Below are 20,933 nucleotides of genomic sequence, written 5' to 3' on the forward strand. Positions count from 1 at the left end.
GCCGCCTTTCCTGCTCTCTGTTTTTTAACTAATCTATAAATTTTAACTAATCTATATATCTTAACTAATTATATATTTTTATATATACTCTCGTTAAAATCTTTGGCCTGGATTATTTTTTTTTCCCACCCTTTTCGTATATCTGCATTGAATGAACTAATAAAGATGGATAAGAAATCGTTTGAGACCGTGCTGGATGAAATTAGAAAGGTAATTTTTCGTTTTGCATGCCAGCTTAACCATTTCATCTAGAATATGACGAACACACCACGTTAATTTGTGTTCTTTAATAATCACTTGAGGCTTCAATAAAGACTAAATTGCAGTTCAGTTTGAAAGAACTGTAATCCTGTGTTATCGGTGCATCCTACTCAGTGTATATCAAATATAATAGCATAAAGCTGTCGTGATGTGCTTGCTCTGTTTGAGATATTTTTATTCTCTTGGAAAACTGAGATGATGTTAGTTTAGTGCTGAAAGCATGGACAAGATGTACTTGAAAAAGTGCTCATCTGAAATAAACACTGGAATAAGTTACCATGAATTTTTTTCTGTCAAGGTAGAGGAGGATGAAAAGCCAAACTAACCGAATAGTTCTTAAGTGAGGGGGGGGCATTTGCTTTGTCCACAGGGAGAAGTGGGCTTATAATGTGAGGTGTATTTCATATAACACCTTTTGTATTTAGGAGATAAAAACACATAACGTGTGAGAGGGCTGATGACTAAGCTGCATTCTGCCATCTCCCCCTGCTCAGGAGCATGTGCACGCCTTCCTCCAGGATGTGGAGTCCTGCATTTTGGTCCCCTGTCTGGACTGTTTGTGCATCTCCTGTTGAAAATGCCCTGAGCAAAATACTTGGTTGATGTGGGATGCAGAGACGCAAACCCAGAGATGTCTGGCAGATGCTCTCACTTCTTTGTGCACAGAGGCCTGCTTTTAACAGAGAAACTAGAGGTCCATGTTTGGGGCAGTTCCCCAACTGCTGGAAGTGGAAAAGGAGGTAGAAAAAAAGTCTGGATCCTTCAGGAACTGAGAGACGAATAAAAGGATGGTTCATGCCTTGTGTGGGAAGTGCAAACCTGGGGTGAGGCGTTTTGCTGTAGCTGAAACATTAACTAGGGGTGATGTATGTCACTAGTGTGCTGGTAAAGCTGTCGTGGTAAGGAAAGGAAGGGCTTGTCCCAGGAGTTTGTTACCATGAGCTGTCTAGGAGGGGGTATTTACCTGCAGACACTGGGCTGCTACAGAGAGCAGGTTCGGTCCAGCCACTGCTCAGGGCCATGGTGACTGCAGTGGGAGTAGTGTCCTTCTGGGGTACACCGAGGTACAAACCACTCCTGCACAGAGCCCCAGTGATGGGCTTCCTTAGCACCACAGCACTTGCTTGCTTTTTGTGTAGGGCCTTAAACACCCCTTTATAAAACAGATTGGTTTAGGGGTACGTATACCTATGCTGTGTAACCATCTAAAAATGACAGATTAAGAGATTTCAGGGTGTGGACTTCCATCCTAGTCTAAGATATTTTATGGAAAATTTGGGGAAAAAATCAAGGAGCAACTTGGCACGTGAAGTACTTTTTCTGAGAATTGGTGGTGGGAAGGAGTAATATTTCAAACATCATGTCTGCATTGCAGCCCTTCAGAATATGCTCTGTGATTACTAAATACTTCAGACAAAAGGGGTTATGACATGTGATTGCAGGCAATTATATTTCCTGTATGCTCTCTGCCTGTATTCCCGTAAACTGAATTTACGGTTCATTTAAGGATCAGCACTGTGCTGTTAAGACTAGCTGTGCTGTATCAGTGTAAATCTTTGTTGGTAGCTCTCTGTTTAAACTTAGTCTAGCTCTGGAGTAGAACCGTATTTATTATCTGGCTCACAAGTAATTTGTGTTGGTACATTTCATTTTCAGCCTCACAATTAGCAGGAAAGAATTATTCAAATGTCTTAATGTGCAGCTTAGTGCCATCTTTCCCCGTACATGTTTAGGATTATTAACAAAATAAAATAGCCTTTTCAAAACAACAGTGCTTTCTGGTGTTGTTGTTACTATGAAGTCATTCTGTTGTTGATTTAAGGACTGACATTTCTTTTGGTAAAGAAATTGTTACGTGACATGCTAGTTTTCTTTTTTTTTTTTTTTTTCCCCGTACATGGGAAGAGAAGGATGGGAGAGAATTAAAAATGATCATGGAGAAGTGGCTCTGAATCCCCTGTGGCTTCAGTGTTTCTGGTAGTGTTGGTCTCTTAATGAGCTAGAGGGGTTTGCCTCAATCAGTGTGCAAGTGTGTTTCTGCGCAGCTGTGCTCCTACGGACAGATTGCAGTGATGGAGACCTTCATTTCTGTCTGTGTGGAGGAACAAGGGACAAAAACCAGGAAGAGTAGGGGAGAGGTTTTAGGGCTATGCTATGCAGTTGGGGAAAAGAGAAATGGGTGTGGATGAAGCTGGAGATGACCAGGATATTTAGCATGAGAGCTAGCGATAGATGGGGGGCTTGGAAACTGGAGAAGAAAGGTGTCCTGTCTTCTTCCTGCGCTGCACATGTACCAGTGAGCTGAGCACGAACAGAGGGAGGCAACCCCGGCTGCTGGCCCGTGTGATTGTCAACAAAACTGTCTTACCACCAAGTCAAAAGTGGAGGCCAGTACTGCATTAAACTACCTTGCTTCCTTCGTTTTAGCGGTTGCATATTCAAGTTTGAATTGTGGGAAGGTAATGATAAGACAACATCACTTTTCTGAAGTACTTAATTCTGTCCATCCGGTCTTGTTACCCAGTCTCCACATAAATTCACTGCAGTAAGATACTCTGCTAATTATGTTATGGGAACATACAAAGGGACTGAGTGAATAATGAACTGTATTATCTTATTTAGCGTAACGTTGATGTAAACTGTAGGGGCAAAAGGAAGAATGAATATGATGTTCTTTCAGTTCAGCTTTAACCTAAAAAACAGTGTGAAATGAAATAAAACCCCCAAATAGTATTTTTTTAAAAACAGAAAAATTAAATGACCTCCCTCTGCTTTTCATTGTTCCCTTAATTCACTGAGGAATATAGCGTCACTTAAAAATACTGCAGTTAATTGATGCAAAGGTCATTTTGTAAGGTCGGGTATGTTTTTTAGATTAATAGTTTAACAGATGATTGTGCTATAATTTTAATTTTGAGGGGCTACTGATGTGTCTTGTCTTTTTTTTTTTTTTTCCCCCTGTATCTTCTAGGCTGTATTGACTGAGTACAAATTAAAAGCTATTGAATATGTTCATGGATACTTCTCTAGTGAACAGGTAAAAGTCAACACTATCATGGATTTAATGGGAGCTGTTGGTATTGTGTGTTCAGTAGTACAGAAAGACTGCATCTCCGGTCATACTGAGGCTGATCATACTCACTTTTTTTATTTATTAACTAGGGAGATAAAATTTCTAATTATTATATCAACATTAATCTGCTAAAAGTAATACTAAGTTATTTTATGTTATCAAAACCATTGCATTTTAGCTCCTCTTGTGTGAGGAAAATTGGGGAAATTAATCATGGAATTTGGGATTATTTTGCATGTATCTTCTAAACTGGTGTATTACAATAAGTACCCAACTGTTATTTTGGTCCTATCTGGATTTTTTTGTTCGTTTCTTTGCTTTCTATGCATGCTTAGCAAATATGCTGTTTGAGATAGTGCATGTTAATAAGCTTTTTACAAAAAACTTATTTTTTTTTATTGTCATACTGTGGCAATTGTGCATATATAGAAATACATAAAGAGGAATACGTATCTATTTTAAATACTTTCATATAATCTCATGACATAGGGTGATTATTTAGGAGCCTACTTGGACATAAAAAGAACATTAGATATTGATAGGCACTGAGGTAGTCAAATATCACAGACAGGTTTGTGTTTTTAGCTGTATACCACTGTATTCAAAGAATGGAAAGATCATATTGATGCTATTAGCATCATTTTTGAATATACATAAAAGATTAATTGATGGCTTTTCTGTTGCAGGTCGTTGAGTTACTGAGATACTTTTCCTGGGCTGAACCACAGCTCAAGGCAATAAAGGCTTTACAACATGTAAGTTGTAGTGGAATCATTCTGTGGAGTATGTTTGCTCTTTTAATCTCATTTTAAATTTGTGATGTGTGCTTTTGCAACTGATGGGTCTACCCTTTGATCTTCAGAGTTTCCTCATCTTTTTTTTTCTATGAAATCTCATACTTTTAACCAGGGTATTTTTTTCTCACTAAAGTATTTTTGACTTTCCTGTGTATCACGAGAATAGATGTAGCCCTCTAACTACTGTTAACTTTCCTAATACCTCTGCTTTTGGCAAGTGCTTTGCAGGGTTCCTTTTCCAGGATTTAGCACATAGAATCTCCTTCACAGAAATTAAATAAATATTTAATTGTTTGCTGAAATACATGATACAAAGCTGTTACTGAGTGTCATTTCTAATTAAAGTAATTGTAGTGCCTTGTTTTATATCCACTTTTTTTTTCTCGCTTGCTTGTCAGAAAATAGTGGCAGTTCCTGCATCAAAAATGGTTAATATTCTCAACTGCTTCACGTTCAGTAAAGATAAACTTATCGCCCTTGAAATCTTAGCTTCGTAAGTACCTCTCATGCTGTATTTCCTTATGATGTATATATTGTATTTTGCTAACGTTTGAGTATGTAAAACGTGATATACTTCTAGAATGAAGAACTGTGGCCAGTTAAGGGAAAGCACATATCCATTATTGATGGGGCTGTAAAAGAAGAAATAGAAGCAGACATTGTGCAGAATTCCATCTGAGTCTTGTGTATGCCTTTTCTGCTTGCTGGAAAAGTGTTGCTCTGCTAGTATTTTTACAGTGGTCTTTAAATATTTTTGAGAGTAAAGAGGGCCTTAAGCCTATTTCTGCTTACTGAAATGTAAAAGGCTTGAGACCAGAGTGTTCTGAGTATTTACCCTTTTGCATTTGAAGTCCTTTAAGTATTACATATGTAAAAATGAGTTAAGTAAATACTTCTCTTAAATTGACATATTTGGTTTATCGATCCAATGTCTGTAAAAGATGTATAGATGTTCTAAATGTATGCTTGTACGGAAAGTGTGTTGTTTTTTTTTTAAACTATGCATAGCAGCTTCAAAGGATCTACCTTTTACACATGTTTATATTGGAACTCTTCTATTTGTTTTTTGGTGGTGGTGGTGGTTTTTTTTTTGCATTTGGTATGTCTGCCTTGCATATGAATGCTGTGCTGGCTTGAACATTTGGGGGGATACAGATTTGTGATATAGGTATCCATACAACAAATAAGATTGAGGATATAGGCATGACCTTACAGTTGGAGTTGAGCTGTGAGAATCTGTATGAATGCTCCTAGTCTCTTCAAACCAAAGCAAAACAGGGTAGCCTAGAGGAAGTTCAGTGGCATAATAAACTAACCTGTTTTGCTTCTTGAAATGGAATTGGAGCTCATAGGCTCTTTTGTTGTTACACTTCAGCTGGTGTGATCATTCATATTTTAATACCATCTTTGAGGTATTTTTCTTGGCTTTGTTCAACATTCTGCTGATTCCATTTATTCTAATATTTTCCTCCTTTGATAATTTGTCCTTTAAGCAGCTGTATTGTGCTTCCAGTAGCTTGGTGGGGGGTGTGATGTTTGACAGCAGTAAATGTGCTGTGGTCAGGGTTTTGAAAAAGGCAGGTGGAATCAGGCATTAGGCGTTCTGTACTTGCAAATTTTGTTGTTCTCTTTGGTGTGTCTAGTGTTATTTTTGGGAGAGGACCAAGGAGAAAGGAAGGGTAGTTTTTGGAGGTATCTGAGGAGTTTTACTAGCTCTGCAGAACGTGGATAGAATTGCCAGGGGTTTCATCTTTTCCATTATGGAATAAATAAGATGAAAATTTGTTTCCCTACCAGTCTACTAAGAAACAGCAACAAACTCATTAGTTGGTGCTTTTTTTCTGCTGTGCTGGGAATTTTTTGCTAGTAGTAATTAAAATTTTCTAACAAAATGCTGTGACGCAAAATCCATTTTGTCAGCATAGTTATTTTTACCGTAAAGTCCAGCCATCATTGTCCATTGTTCCACGTTCATCAGCAATTTTGATACCGTGTTTCACTTATAGGTACGAAGTCCATACTTAAGCCTTTTGTTTTAATAATAATAGTAACATTATGACCTGAACTAATTATGCTTTTTAACGTATTGTTGGATACTGGCTTTTCAGTAGTGCATTATTTCTGATAAGCATATGAAACGATAGTAATCGTTCGTCATTGTTTTTATTTGTAGCAACATTGTTGATGCTCAGAATTACCGCCTTATTGAAGATCTGTTCAGAATTAATATGTCAGAGAAGAAAAGGTGCAGAAGAATTCTTGAGCAGGTAGTCAAGATACTCTAGTTTCCTTGATTCTGTCAAATACGGTATTGTTTGCATCCTTAATGGTCACTGCAGGGTGAAGACTTCCATGAGGACTGCTGGGAACAACTGGTGGAAAGCAGGCTGAAAGAACCAGCTGCAAAAAGAAAAGAGCTATGTAATACATGGGAAAAAAAAGGGAAGTTTTTGTCAGACATTAGAATAATGTGGAAAATAGGTACAGAAACAACCAATACTTGAGGAAATAGTCTGGATTTGTTTAAGAGAACACCAAGTGCTTAACCCTAAGTTCAGTACAAGCAGAGGTGGGCTGAGTAGAGTTATTCAAAGCAAAGCGGACTTTGGCAGAACCTCACAAGGACTACTTGGCAAGATCTGACAGATAGAGACAAAGCTTTGAGTTGTTCCCTGTAGATCGATTTATGCAGTCTAAATGTCATGAAATATTAATGTATTTCTTTAAAGCATTGAACTTGATAGCAAATAATGACCTTTCTTGATTATTTTGCAGGCTTCAAAAACAGGTTGTAAGGCTCCTCATGCTATGATATCATCGTGTGGTATGATTCCTGGCAATCCTTATCCCAAGGGCAAACCAAGCCGTATAAATGGAATTTTTCCAGTAAGCACAATCTTATGCCTTTGCTTTTCACAGCATTCTTGATTTACGATTCATTATAGTATAACCAAACTAGGATTTGTATACATGTAAGGAGGAGTGGAATTGAAAGCAATGTTTTTTATTATAGTACCCCATAACACTTTCACAGTGTATTTGCATTATTTTTACTTGTGCATTCTTCCTGTGCTGCTTTGTATAAAGATTACTGCATAAATAAGATACTGTTCTTGTAAGGAAAAACATGGTAAATAAACTATAGCAATATTTGGCAGAATCAGAAGAGATATAAGGAGCCTTCCTGGTAGGTAAGTAAGATGGCCTGATATGGTCACTACATTACTACTGATAATCTTAGCGTAGTTCTTGAACAGCCAAGTTGAGTATTTCCTGAGAACATTTCAAGGAATGGAAATGTAAGTTATCGTGACCACAGGTCAAAACTCAGAATTCTAATTATGTCAGAAATGTGGACTGTTTTACCATGCACCTATTTAGAAGAAAAGCCCAGTGTTACATACTTCACATTTAACAAGCCTAGAACACAATTTATTTTTTTAACAGATATTAAGTGTCACTTTCAGAATATTCAAAAACTCGGATGTAGTTTAGAAATAAGGCAAATATGCCAGAAATTCTATAGCACTATTTATTTCTAAATTAATACCTAATAGTTAATTTTCTTTTGTTTCAGGGAACCCCTGTCAAAAAGGACACAGAAGAGTGTACTAATGAAGGAAAGGGAATAGCAGCCCGCATACTTGGACCATCCAAACCAGTATGTGTTAAAAATGAATGAATAAATGAAACTTTTAAGAAAAAAAAAATTCAACTGCAGATTTAATAAGGCTTTTATATGAAATACTGTTATGTTTCAAGAAGAGCGGCAAAACTGAGCTTTTATAATAAAGATAATATGACCTAGAATTTTTTTTATTTAACTTTAAAAGAATCAAACTCTGTATTATATCTTCAGGGAATAGGATTCTCTAGTGGATACAGCATGCATGCATTCAAAAGCAGAATTTAAACTACAGTAGCAGAAGAGAAAACTAAAAGCAGTTTTAGTAGTCTGTCATGAGCTAGTAGAAGCTTTAGGCACAAATATCTGCAATTTTATATTACAGTCTCTGGGGTTTCGCTACATGAACATAAAAATGCATCTTGGAAGTGTGAATTATGGCAGTGCTATAGGAGAAGGTTATTTTTTCTGAACAACACATCTGATCTATATTTCAATGTTTTTAAGCATGTAGGACAAACTTTCAAAGAAGCTAATACTATTTGGAAGTATTGTTCTAATGTTTTATTTCCACTTTTATTATGAGATATTTCCCACTGATCTGTATTATTTTAAAGGCAGCATTCATTAGTTTTAAATCTGCTTTATCTTTAAAATGGGAAATCGGTCCAAGACTGCAGAGTGTGAAGACTACAGGAAGGAGTTCCCTTTCCCACCGGTGCTCAGGTTTACGTTAAAATCTAAAGTTGTACTAGTGATGTTTGTTTCCTTCTCTTCAGAAATAATGAAATATTTGCAGTCATTGTAGATATTGCAAAGGAATTTGATATCATAAATATTTTTACTATGAAGAACAGCTGCCTGTAGTACTATCTAAATGTTAGCTTTCTGCAAAATATTAGGTAATGCTTTCATTATTGCTTCTTCTGTTTGTTTTTTATTTATGTAGGCTCCATCAACCTACAATCCTCACAAACCTGTTCCATACCCCATCCCACCATGTCGGCCACATGCAACTATTGCACCAAGTAAGACTTCTGTGTGTTTTAGGTTGATACTATTGTTTCATGCATTTGCCTTTTAAGTAATTAAGCGTCGGTTTCTCTGACTGTTTCTGAAATGGGTTTGTGCTCCGTAAGCACGCTCTGAATACCGGCTTCTACCTCTTTTTCATGAATGCAGAGTTGATAAAAAGATAAAATTTAATTCTTTTTTGAACATTAACATCATAAGAAAGAATACCAATCCTGTTCTGATGCCAGAGTAATTCATTTATGGGAGGCATGTGTGTTGGACAAGACTAGGGCTGTGTCTTTGTTTTAATGTTTGACCAAGGTTTGAATTTTGGCTTGACAAGTCTGTTAACTTGTTGCTATTGTGCCAAACTTAGGATATGGTCAGGCACAGCACTGAATTAGGTGGAAAGATGTAGCAACTTGCTGGGTGGCAGTAATTTGTTTCTCAGTTAGCTTCAGTAAAAGCACTCTGCTGCCTGTCTATCACAATGGAACACAGTTTCATAAAAGAAAACTTTAGGCATGTAGATTTCAGTCTCAGAAGGGATATAACGATTGCCCTTGCTGCACGTTTGGTCTGCCTGTTCCTATCCTTGTGCTTTAGGCAAGATTGAGCCTTTCTTTCTATGTTCCTCTCTTTGTTCTGCTGCATCAGTTGTTTGATTCAAGGCACTTGGTAGCACTTGTCTCACCTGCAACTGGACTTGATCTGCCTAAATGCTCTTCCTAGCAAGTGACACAAATGAGTGACGAAGACTTTGCTTGCAGTACTATTAAACTGACATTTCTTTGGAATAGAAGGTTGGAGTACTTATATATAGGCAGGCTGCAGTCTTTTTTGTGCAGCAGCTGAAAACTTTTTCTGATCTTGCAATTCTGTACTGCAAAGTGAAGAGTGCTCTGGTTTGCAAGCTTGCTTTTCACTGGTTTTAGGAATTTCAGGGAGTTTTTAAGGCATTTGATGAGAAAGCGTGATAGACCATTTGGCAAGCATATTGAAAGGTGAGTCATCTAACCAACTCAACGTCTACAAATCTCTTTATATCAGTCCAGAAAAATGGGCAGTACTAGCAGCTAAAGTCTGATGGCTTGTGCCCTAGAAATGGCTTGCTCTCCAAAAACTGTACAGGAAACTTGCAGACCAGTTCAAATTTATATTAAATAAATCCTATGCAAAATAGGTTAGGGCACAAAATTTGGCCTGTGACTGGACATAAATACTAGTACATTTTAGGATATGGAATAGTTTTTTTATCGTCTCAAGGCCTTATTAAACTGCAACATGGTTTTAGAAAACCCTTGTGACAAGGGAACTGATGGCTAATGATACGTGCATACATACATATATATAAAATTGTGTTTAATGAGATTGCAGTTAATGACTTGAAACTATTGAATCTGATTCAAGCAATGGGCAAAAAAAGTTGGATGAAGTTTTGTTTTCTGCCTCTTACATGTTTTGGTATAATATTTGCTTCCTCCATGACACAGTGATTGTTAGTTACTTCTCTGATTTTGGATCATGAGTTGTCCTGCAAGAAATCATAACATTAGGAAGAACTTCTATGAAACTATGAAATCAGAAAGTTTTTTTTTATGTTAAATTACTGCACTTTGAGTATTTTTCAAGTGGTGCTTTTTCCTATGGAGCATAAGTTTGTATACTCTTAAGATACTCATTCAGGACCATTGTGAATTGTATTTATATTACTGTGAGTTAAATTCTTGTACTCTTCATCAGAACTGTATACCATAGCTATCAAACAGCAGTTCAAGTTGCTCCAAAGAATAAGGAGGGGAAAAAAGTTACTTTTGACATGTTTAATACAATAAGCATTTTATATAAAAATCATCTACTATCCTACTTTGATTTCTTCACATTTAAAGAAATATTGAAGAGTGGTAGATTAAGAATTTGATATGCACAGAGATGTGACATCATTCTCTGAATTTTCTCACTAGTGATGGAGGGCTGAGCATGATCATTGGTATGTTTGGCTTTTTTCTTTCTTTTTTTTTTTTTTTTTTTGTAAAGGCTTTCATGTTAAACGAAGGGTTGCAACAGCCTTTAAGTTAGGAATAGAAAAAGAACAAATGATGCTGCAGACACTCTGATTCTTGTCTCCCCTTTAAGTTTTTCAGGCAGCATGGAAGTGAAAGCAATTGAAACCTGTCTTTTTCAGGCTCTTTCAAGGTGCAAAATTTTAATTTCAGTTTCTGCTTGGTTCTGTTGTAAAAAATGATGGGAGAACTGCCCTTAGTAAAATTTGGGTCACAGTGCATGTCACTCAGGCAGACATTGGCAGCAGCCTGAATGATTAACAGCTCTGGCTCTTTGGTGAAGTAATGTCTTATAATCTTGAAAATGTTCTTTCCAAGGAAAGACATTTAATAGGTCATTCATATACATGTTCTTCTGGCAACTAAGGTGTATATTGCATTTCTTCTTTTAGGTGCTTACAACAATGCTGGCTTAGTTCCAATGGCTAATGTCATAGCTCCAGGCTTACCAGCTCCTCCACCATACACTGCTAATCAAGTGATAGCAGGTAAAGCATGCATAGCTTTAAAAATGTTGATGATATTTTCTCCTCCTTCCTTGTTCTGACTGGATCATTTATTGCTAGAGTTCCATTTGCTTTTAAATAATCAGCTGTTGTTCTCTGTTTAGAAAACGAGGACCTTTCCAGCCAGGCAAAACCTTCCCAAAATCAAGGTAAATTGCAAATCTGCAGGGGGTTTATTGTGTTGTTTGTAACCCCATTAATTATTCTGAAAATGTAAATAACTTACTTGTTTAGTAGGATTTCCATAAGGATCTATGTGTTTAATTGCTGTTGCAAGAGAATCTCTTGAAAACTGATAAAAATTCGTTTTAGGTGTTTTACACTTGAAAGTATTAAAAAGTTAAAATCTGGCCTTTTGTGTTAGCTCATTAAGTTTTATATTCTTAAGTATCTATATATGTATGTAAGAAATGCAAAAAGTTAAATCAAGATATGCTTTGCAATGTAGTGCACTGAAACACTTCAGTATTTTTTACAGTTGTTAAAAACCTCAGACATCTATTTGAAAATCTATGCACTTTTTAATTTCATATATTAGTTGCAATGGATGACTAGGAATACAGAAGAGAGATTCTTTGTTCTTTGTTTGTTGAAATTCGTATGTAGAATGTCTTAACTGTTAAATCCAAGTACGTGTCCTGCAATTTTGTCTTACACTTTAAATTCCAGTTCTTTTTTCAGAAGAGAATTGTGCATTTTTTGGTCTGTATTTGTGTGGTACATAGTGTACTGAAGTTTGGGGATTGAGGTGATATAATACAAATAATAAATTGGACGTTGAGCTACTTATACAAAGCGTTTGATAAAACTTTGTTAACTTTGACAAATACAAACTAAGAATCTGCTACATGTTGAGTCAGACGTATTAGCAAATACTCAAAATAGATAACATGACCTAGATAAGTTTAGCTCCTGTAAATATTTCCGGAGGAAAAAAAAAGTTACATTTTGTCTTTTCTCCTCTAAGCCCAGGGATGGTTCTACAGAAAGGTCGCTATTTCAAAGAATCACTTTATTCATATATACCCTTTAAGTGTGCATGAATTTACATGTGACATTGAAAAGGTAGTTTATACAGGTAAATCAATATATTGTAAGGAGTAAAAGAGCCGCTTAGGAGAAGAAATTCAGTAACAGCTCTGTTGCTGCTGTGTTTCTTTGGTGATTATCTCAGCTGACTGGATTAAAAACAGTGATCATTAGGAGAGTATTCAACTTGGAAACGAAGGAAAAGACAGCATCCAGAGCGGAGTGATCTAGGTCTAGGTTTTTGGAAAAGACTATATACAAGGAAGTGGTTTGTTTGCAAGCTTACTCATTTTAGAGTTTCAAGATACATAATAAAATAAGAGTTTGTTGTATCAATTTAGGTCCAGGATTTTAAATATTCCACTTTTTTTTTTGTTTATGCACAGAATTTAGATGAGAGAGAAATCTAGCTTATTTTAGATTTACGGTGTTGAGTTTGGCTGGTTGGATCAATGATCTGCTTGCAGACCATTGGCAAGCTAGACCACTTTAAAAGTAAAATAAAATATGAGGGTTATTTGAGGTTAATCAACACGTTCATATTCCACAAGGATCTAGATGTAGAGATATCAGGTTTTTCTTGTGCCAGTGTTCATAAAGGCATTTTTTCTGCCAAATCTCCACAGCCCTGTTAGCCGTGTGCCTCCCTGTTTTCCTTCAGCTTGACTGATGTCTCTTTTACTTGCTTTGTAGGGTTGATATAAGTCCATACTCCTAGTGTCAGGTGCTTGCCTCAATTATAGACGCCTGACTTCAGACTTCCAGAAATACTTGTTGAGAAGGTCAAGTGCCAATGTTAGTTTAATACTGTAGTGTGATACATGAATTTAAAAGTGTACCTTCTTAGAATCAAAGTATGAAGGAAACACAGTGAAGAGAATGACCTGGTTTGAAAGAAAGAAAAATACCAGCACCTGAAATCAGCTTTCTTCAGATGTTGACTAAACTTCTCTGAAATCATGATACATTGAATTAACTGGTTCTGAAGGAAATTCTGACCTTCAGTGAGAGTGAATGCAGAGGAGCCCAGGTGATCTGATGCCAGTGGAATGTTAGATCTGGTTTGGGTACCACTAGATATTAGGGATCAGAGGGAGGGTGTTTACCTGTATCGCTTAACTATTCTTATGGAGTATACGTGAATATCTCAACTGTCTTGCATGAGATTATGAAGAGGTGGTAAATGTCGCAAAGTGTTCTAAAGAGAAGTGGTAGCATATGTCATGTACAGCTTGTGTGATGTGTTCGTACATACCGTTTTGTTTCCAGTGTGGATTTTTTTGTATATAGACGTTGTATGTTAGCTATTGCCTGTGTATCATATTTTGAAATGCTGTATAAAATGTGTTTTGTGTTGATTTCAAACATTTCTGACAGTTTCAAGTATTCTTACCAGTTTTGTTTCTTTGCAGCTTTTTCTGCACAAGCGAATCAGCTCTTTACTCCTCATGGTTCTAATCCTTCAACACCTGCTGCTACTCCAGTCCCTACCCCATCACCTGTCAAGGCAATAAGCCATCCATTAGCACCTGCAACTCCACTCATCTCTGGGATGAACATGTCTACCCCTGTCCTTCCTGTTTTCCCAGGACAGGTCTCCTCTTCCATCCATACATCTCAGCCATCCACCCCAACCCCGACTGTCATCAAATCCCTTTCATTGCCTGGTGTTCCTGTCACATCTGTTCACAGTGCTACCTCTACACCCATCCCTGCAGTTTTCTCTGGGCTGGCTTCTATACCCACTGCTACACCAGCTCCACAAGGTTCTTCTACACCATGTGCCACACCTGCACCTAATGAAGCGTTTGCATCTGCTACTGCACCATTTGCTGGCCTCCCTTTTTCTGCAACCTCTTCAGTTGCTTCAGCTAACAACCCCACTCCATTGTCATCAGTTTTTGCTGGTCTCCCTTTGTCCTTGCCACCCAATGTCCAAGGGATTTCTAGTCCTGTTCCCTCTACAGTTGCTAATTCTCCTGCCACCACCATTCCTGGTTCACTTAGCCTGCCTAACCCAATTTTGTCTGTCTTAAAAGGATTTCTGACATCAAATGACACTTCATTAATCAATTCATCTGCTTTACCTTCTGCTATGACAAGTGAGCTTGCTTCTTTATCTGCTCTAGCTAATCAAAGCTCTGACCCTCCCACTTCCTCTGTCAACAAATGTTATACTCCATCAGCCACCCCCACCCCACAGCGTTCCTCCACACCCGGGCTGGCCATTTTTCCAGGTCTTCCATCCCCATCTGTGACCAATTCTAGTTCCACTCCTCCAACATTGCCTGCACAGTCACCTTTGACCACTTCACCATCGATTATGCCAGTCAACTGTGGCTCATCAGCCTCCCTCTTGCATGGCACGAGCCCTACTAATCCTGACCAGCAGCTCTCATCAGCCCCAGCTACCACAAGTATTCCACAAGTTCTAGTCAAAACAGAACCCATGAGTCCTACCCTCTCAGCCTTCAAAGGTCCTTCTCACTCAGCTGGCCCTTCTCATGGCACTATAGGACTGTCAGCGCTTGGGCGTGCGTACACCTCAGCAGCTTCAGTGCCAGTCAGTTTACCCAGTTCCCTGAATCCAGCACTGTCAGGTCTCTCCTCCTTGAGTGCTCCTCTAAACAACTCCAGTTCTCTGGCTTCCATTTCCCTCGCCCCCCATGGCTCCACTGCTCCCATTGCCCCCGTATTTAATGGACTTCCTCCTTTCACGTCTCTAACCAGTAACTTTGCTTTTACTGGTAATCCAGCACTTACGCCACCCGTCACTCTCCCAGGGTCTTTGTTAGCTACTCCGTCTACAACTGCTTCAGCTGTGTCTGCCCCTCATGTGAGTTCCACAGCCGCCGTACTCTCAGGACTCGCCGCCTCAGCAACAGTCTCCGCTCCACCCTTTTCGCTTAACTTGTCCAGTGCTGTCCCTTCCCTTTTTTCTGTTGCCCAGGGACCTCTGGGATCATCAAACCCATCCTTCCCTGGTTTTCCTGTCTCTAACACACCCTCTGTCACTCCTGCTCTCCCTTCTTTCCCTGGCCTCCAGGCATCTTCTGCAGTAGCAGCAGTTGCACCGTTGCCGGCAGCTGCCACAGCCCCATCTCCGGCTCCGGTCCTGCCAGGGTTTGCCTCGGCCTTTAGCTCAAACTTCAACTCTGCACTTGTTGCACAGGCTGGGTATGTTTTGTTTCTGAAGGAGGTCAGAACCATTTCTTTTTCTCTTGAGCAAAACCGTGATTTTACTTTATGCATAGACATTATTTTCAGTCACAGTTAGTAATTACAGTTAATTTGTAAACTTAGTTCACCAGTACGTTGCCACCTGTCTTTAGAAGCTAATATAGTAGTTACTGAATAGGTTGCTCTTGGTAATTCTGGTTACCACAGTCTAATCCAGTGAGGTGCTGAGTAGTCTTATGTCCCAGATGAGGATACTTGGCACCTCCTAGGCCTTTACGTGAATGGATTCCACACTGGCATCCATTGACATATCCAGGTAATAGCAGATGATGTTCCTAGATGTTCCTATATTTTAAGGAAGTATTTATCATTAACTTCTGTCTACAAAGGTGTTTGTGTGTGAATAGTAGGCCCAGGCAAGGTGCAAAAATTTATGAGTTCCCTTCTTAGGCACATTGTGTTCCAGACAGTCTTGGTTTGTGTGTGCATGAATAATTTGTAGGTGGGTAGCGAGTGGGCTTCTGTTTGGAAGTTCTGGCCTTTACGAGGTTTAGAAAAAGAGATGCCTTTCCAATTTATATAGACATAAGGTTATACAGAGAGGAAGATAGGATAAAATGTCATGCAGATATTCCTAGTAACAGCCACATCTTGATTTCTTTCAGTTTGACTTCTGGACTACAGACACCGGGAAATGCAGTTTTTCCTGGTCTTTTATCTCTCCCTGGTATCCCTGGCTTTCCTCAAAGTGCCACACAATCTTCCTTACAGGAATTGCAGCATAGTGCGGCTGCACAGTCGGCACTGCTACAGGTAATGTACCTATTTGTTAATACTGTTCTCCTTCCAGTAGCAGTTTGTACTTCAGTGTCAACTTCTCGGAATTAGTTTAAATACGTAAATGGTTAAAACCTCTAACCTGTCTGGGAAACAGTTACAAGGATGATGAAAAAGAACTACTCAGATGATTTTTTTTACTGAAGGTCTGGGGAGACCAATCAATATACAGTGCTGCTGGAGGTTATACATGTAATTAAACTATTTCTGAAAATTCTTTGTAAAATGAGGCGTGAAAGAAAAAAAGAGAAGGCAGGAGAGTAAAAATTTTGTTTAGATTTATGTTAAATCTATTGAGCTGACCATGTAGTTGCAAAATCTGAGCTCAGTTCCAGTCTGATATTTTAATACTTTGGAAAACCACTTTGTCTTTATGCGCCTCTCTACATCCACAGTCAGATTTTATTGAATTTGTGTTTGCTGTTGTTGTGCCTTTGTCTTGACAGTTCCCACAAATATAGTCCTCATAATATAAGCTTGAGGTGGCTTTAGGTAATGTGTAGTTTCATCATCTCTCTTGTTCATGAAGCAACTCATTGCAGTCAGCAGCCTACAGAGGTTAACTGAAGCTATCATCAGAGTTTGTATTAGATAATTTAGATGTTTGATTTGTCTTTTGTTTAAAAGGGCTTCTGTACAGATTAAGGATTCTGGTAGAATTTCTGTCCTTCCATACAAAATACTAGAACAGACAGTTAAGTGTCTCAAATTGATGATTTCTCTGTTCTGTGACACATGAATTTTTGAGATGGAGCACGTGTCTAATAATGTTCAATATGCAGAATACTATCAGATACCTCTTGAATATCAGAGGAAATAGATCAAAAGAAGCAAATGACTTAATCTCAGCCATGTTGCTTTTCCAGCTCAGGAAATTATTCTGTGTAGATCAAAGTATGCAGATTGCATTGAGGAAATGTTTTTCTTGTTTACAAGTTACAGTCACTGAAATGAACACTTGAGCAATGTAGATAAAGAAGGCTCAGAGTCTGTGAAATACTACAGCTTCTAATTAAGCTATGTCTTCCAGATCAGCTGTGGCTTCCTACACTGAAAAATAAATGCCAATAATGCTTCTTCATATTTCCTCTTAATCCAACTGCTTTTCTCACTCTGGTATTTCAGAGCAATAATTGCACTGCAGTTTAACACATGCATATAGCTGCATTGCTCGTCTTCATTCTTTGCATACTTCAGATTAAACTTTAAGTATTTTTTTTTTGTTTTGGCTTGAGTATGATCGGTATTGTGCCTGAAATTTTGCTTGATTTAGGTTTTTGTTTGTTTTTTTATCTGTGCTGTTTCCTAACTTCTTCTCTTCCTTGAAGGCACACTCTGCTTCTGCTCTGGAGAACTATACAGCTCAGCCTGAAGGTTTTGCTAACTATCCATCAACACCAGGAACACCATTTTCACTGCAGACAAGTCTGCCCCAGAGTGGATGGCAATAAATACCAGACATTTTTAAAGACTGCAGTGGTTGCTTGACAGAGCCTGATCCTATTCACTTTGAAGGCTGACTCCACTTTAGTGGAAGCACTCTGCTTGAGTGGGATTGTGGTCTGAATTGGGGAAAGAGGGGGAAATGTGAGGATAAAATGATTCCAGGCAACTGTGTCAGATGTCAAACCTAATTTGTGATTGCATTTAACTGATTCAGGGTCTGATCCTGTGAATTGCTGAGCATCCCTGACTCTACTTGTGTCTTATAAATCGAATGTTTGGTTTCTTACAGGATCAAGAACGTTCAAACAGGCATTTGTGTAAATAGAGCAATTGGCTATCAAACTGAATGGGGAAAACAAGTATACATAATAGTGTGTATAAGCACCTATTCTTCTGTTACGTTTTGTATGGTATATGTGGTTAATATAGAATGAGATCTAGACTGAAATTAGATACTTAAAGCTGTAGACGATCTTTAGTCTAGCTGCACACCTCTCGTGTGTGCGTAGATCAAGATCAGTGTATGGTTCTTCAGATCTTTTGTTTGTATGTGTGAGGATCTCCTGTTAGCATCAGTAGTATGTTAAGGGGAGACTAGATCAGAGGGGTTTGGGGGTATTCTTACGCTTTGAGATATTGTCATGGGCTTGCTGCTGAATTGAGTACTCTGTCAGAATCTGAGCAGGAGAACTAGGAGATGGTGCTGTATTGTATTTGGATAGAAGTGGATTACATTTTACTGGAGTATGGTTTAGCTAGCTGGAAATATGTCTTTCCAAAGTCCATAAAAAGCCTTTTAATTTGCATCTAAAAAAATGTTCTGTAACATTTTCCCTGCCCCCACATCTCTCTGTGAATGAAATAATTGTACTGCGGATAGGCTGCCTATCCGGCACTTTTGACTGCAGACTTTTGTGAATGTTTACAGACATGTGTCAAGTTCTTCTCTCCCTTATATTCACAAACCCACTGGTTCTCTCTTAGCTTTTTTGCTATAAACCACAACTTGACGGTGCTTACAAGTTATCCTGTGAATGTAAGTGGGAGCAGAATTTGGACCATGGGATTTTTAGTATTTTTCCTTGGAAAACGTACATGATTTTAAAGGCATATAGCTAAATTAACTGTATTGGTTAGGAAGGGTTATGATGCAGTATATAGAAAGGTCTTGCTTTGTTAGTGAAATTCAGTTGTGCACTCTTTTAATAATGCTAGTACCTGTGGCAATGTGTAACACATCATTGAATATCATCTATGTAAGGTAAACTCTTGATCATGTTTTAGAGATAATAGAGAAGAATGATATTCAATCCTGTGGTTAAATTAAAACGTAGAGGATACTATAATGTAGAAAAGCTCTGCACCTAGAGTTTTACTTTTTTAAAGATGAATTCTGCTGGGAGATGTTGCTAATGTATTTTCTTTCAAGATGTGAACAAACTTTTTTAGAACATTAATGGAAATTCCTGTACTGGTTTTTAACACAATTTTTTAAAATAAAAAGTTTACAGTCATGGCAAAAAGGCTTTGCTGACTATTTACCTATTTGCTTAAAATATAGATGAATAAATTTGTTTTTGCTAAGACACTTCCTCATGTTTGGTCTTACTTATGCTGTTTTTTATGATGGAGAATTATATCCTGAATTATAAAAATAGGTTTCCTAAAGAGTGGTAAAAGAAATACCCTCTGAAGTGTTTAGATAGAAAACTTTAATAGTGTCCTACATACTTTGTCAGCAATTGAGGTAGTCTTGCATTTTTATAATCAAAATAACATATTACTTTAAACTTAAAATATGTTGCATTTTCGCAATTTTTTACTTCATGAAAGCTGTTGATTTCTAATGATTCTCCACTTTGAACTGCTTGTAAAGTTAGTGCCTTACCTCTTGACTCAAGAAATCTGTAGAAAAAATTTCTACCATCCTTCAGTACTTTTGTCTTCAGTCCTTTTACAAGCTGTTCTTTGTAGATTTGTAGATCAATTGGAGAAGGAGAAAATAAAAATATTAGTATTTATTTTGTAACCTTACCAAGGTGCTGAGTTTGATCGCTGATTTAAGTCCTAGTTTCAACCAAGCAATCAAAAAACTTAAATTAACTCACTTTACCTTGTTCTCTAAAACAAGTACCAAACATCAGCTGTTACGCCCTGCTTTATCAAATGTAAGCAGTTTGTATGTCTGTTTCTGAAAACATGTATTGAATGGTCATGGGTTGTGTGTTTGTGGTGGATTTTTTTCTGTCTGAACCTTAGACATCTCAAAGATACCTAAGAGACGGTGAAGCCTTGTTTCTCCAAATGAAATCAGGTGAGAAGTAGTAAATATCCACTGTATTAAATGTTCTCCCAAAACAAGGTACTTGATAAGCAGTGCCTACCTGCTGGGAAATGTCCTTTACCAAGAAAAGAGAATTTCATGCACAGCTGGTGTCATGATAGAGGAGCTTGTCATCAGTGTCAGACGTGAATAAATTGGTTAAGAAGCATTAAACTATTCAACAGTGTTTTCTCTAGAACGGGCTCTCTGTTTCTTACTGAACCATGTTGAACAGGATATTGTAAATTGAACTGTCAAGTGGTTAGGATTAAGGTAAGTTTCAATTTCTTAAAAGTCTTTCCTGATGTAAAATTGTCTTTTATTAATTTTTTCTCCTCAGGAATAAAATCAGTGTTCTGCACTGCAGCTTGAAGCAAACTCCTGTGACCCAACCTTGGAATTTCTGAAGGGGGTGATTTGTCCTGAGCTCTTTCATGCTTACTTGAGCACCATTTTTAAAAAGCCAGGGAAAAGCCCGCTCCTGAGGCAAACTGTGCAGGATCTTACACTGAGATTATGTTGGGAAAGGACTGTTGCTGTGTGACTTAAGTCTGGACTAATTGTGATTTGATTGTTTGGTTGCTTCTTACTGCTGTATTTCAGCTATGCTGAAAGACTTCAAAGATAAGGTGCAGTGAAACATTCTTTGAAATAAAACCTTCATTCAGAACATGAGAACGTATTGGGACTATGTTTGCAACTACAGGTTTTGCTGTTTATTACAGGTACTTCAGTTGTAGCTTAAGAAACTTATCATGATATGAGCATTTTTACTTTCT

The 20,933-nt window shown here is 37.8% G+C and overlaps 1 protein-coding gene across 2 annotated transcripts; it reads left to right on the forward strand.

Annotated features, from left to right (window-relative positions):
- Nucleotides 1-76: 76 nt before the first annotated feature.
- Nucleotides 77-20,826, forward strand: PROSER1 (proline and serine rich 1). 2 transcript variants are annotated; one of them, XM_080577674.1, is made up of 13 exons: nucleotides 77-210; nucleotides 3,233-3,298; nucleotides 4,021-4,089; nucleotides 4,530-4,624; nucleotides 6,305-6,398; nucleotides 6,907-7,017; nucleotides 7,709-7,792; nucleotides 8,706-8,784; nucleotides 11,226-11,321; nucleotides 11,444-11,488; nucleotides 13,781-15,545; nucleotides 16,214-16,361; nucleotides 17,714-20,826. In XM_080577674.1, exons 1-13 carry the CDS (start codon nucleotides 166-168, stop codon nucleotides 17,834-17,836), a joined length of 2,820 nt encoding a protein of 939 aa, XP_080433800.1. In that variant the 5' UTR covers nucleotides 77-165; the 3' UTR covers nucleotides 17,837-20,826. The 2 variants fall into 2 exon arrangements, with proteins under 2 accessions (XP_080433800.1, XP_080433801.1); XM_080577675.1 differs by having other exon boundaries at nucleotides 20,495-20,826.
- The last annotated feature ends 107 nt before the right edge of the window (nucleotides 20,827-20,933 follow it).

This window comes from Anser brachyrhynchus (genome assembly GCF_964034855.1).
Source record: "Anser brachyrhynchus genome assembly, chromosome: 1".
NCBI classification, from domain to species: domain Eukaryota; kingdom Metazoa; phylum Chordata; class Aves; order Anseriformes; family Anatidae; genus Anser; species Anser brachyrhynchus.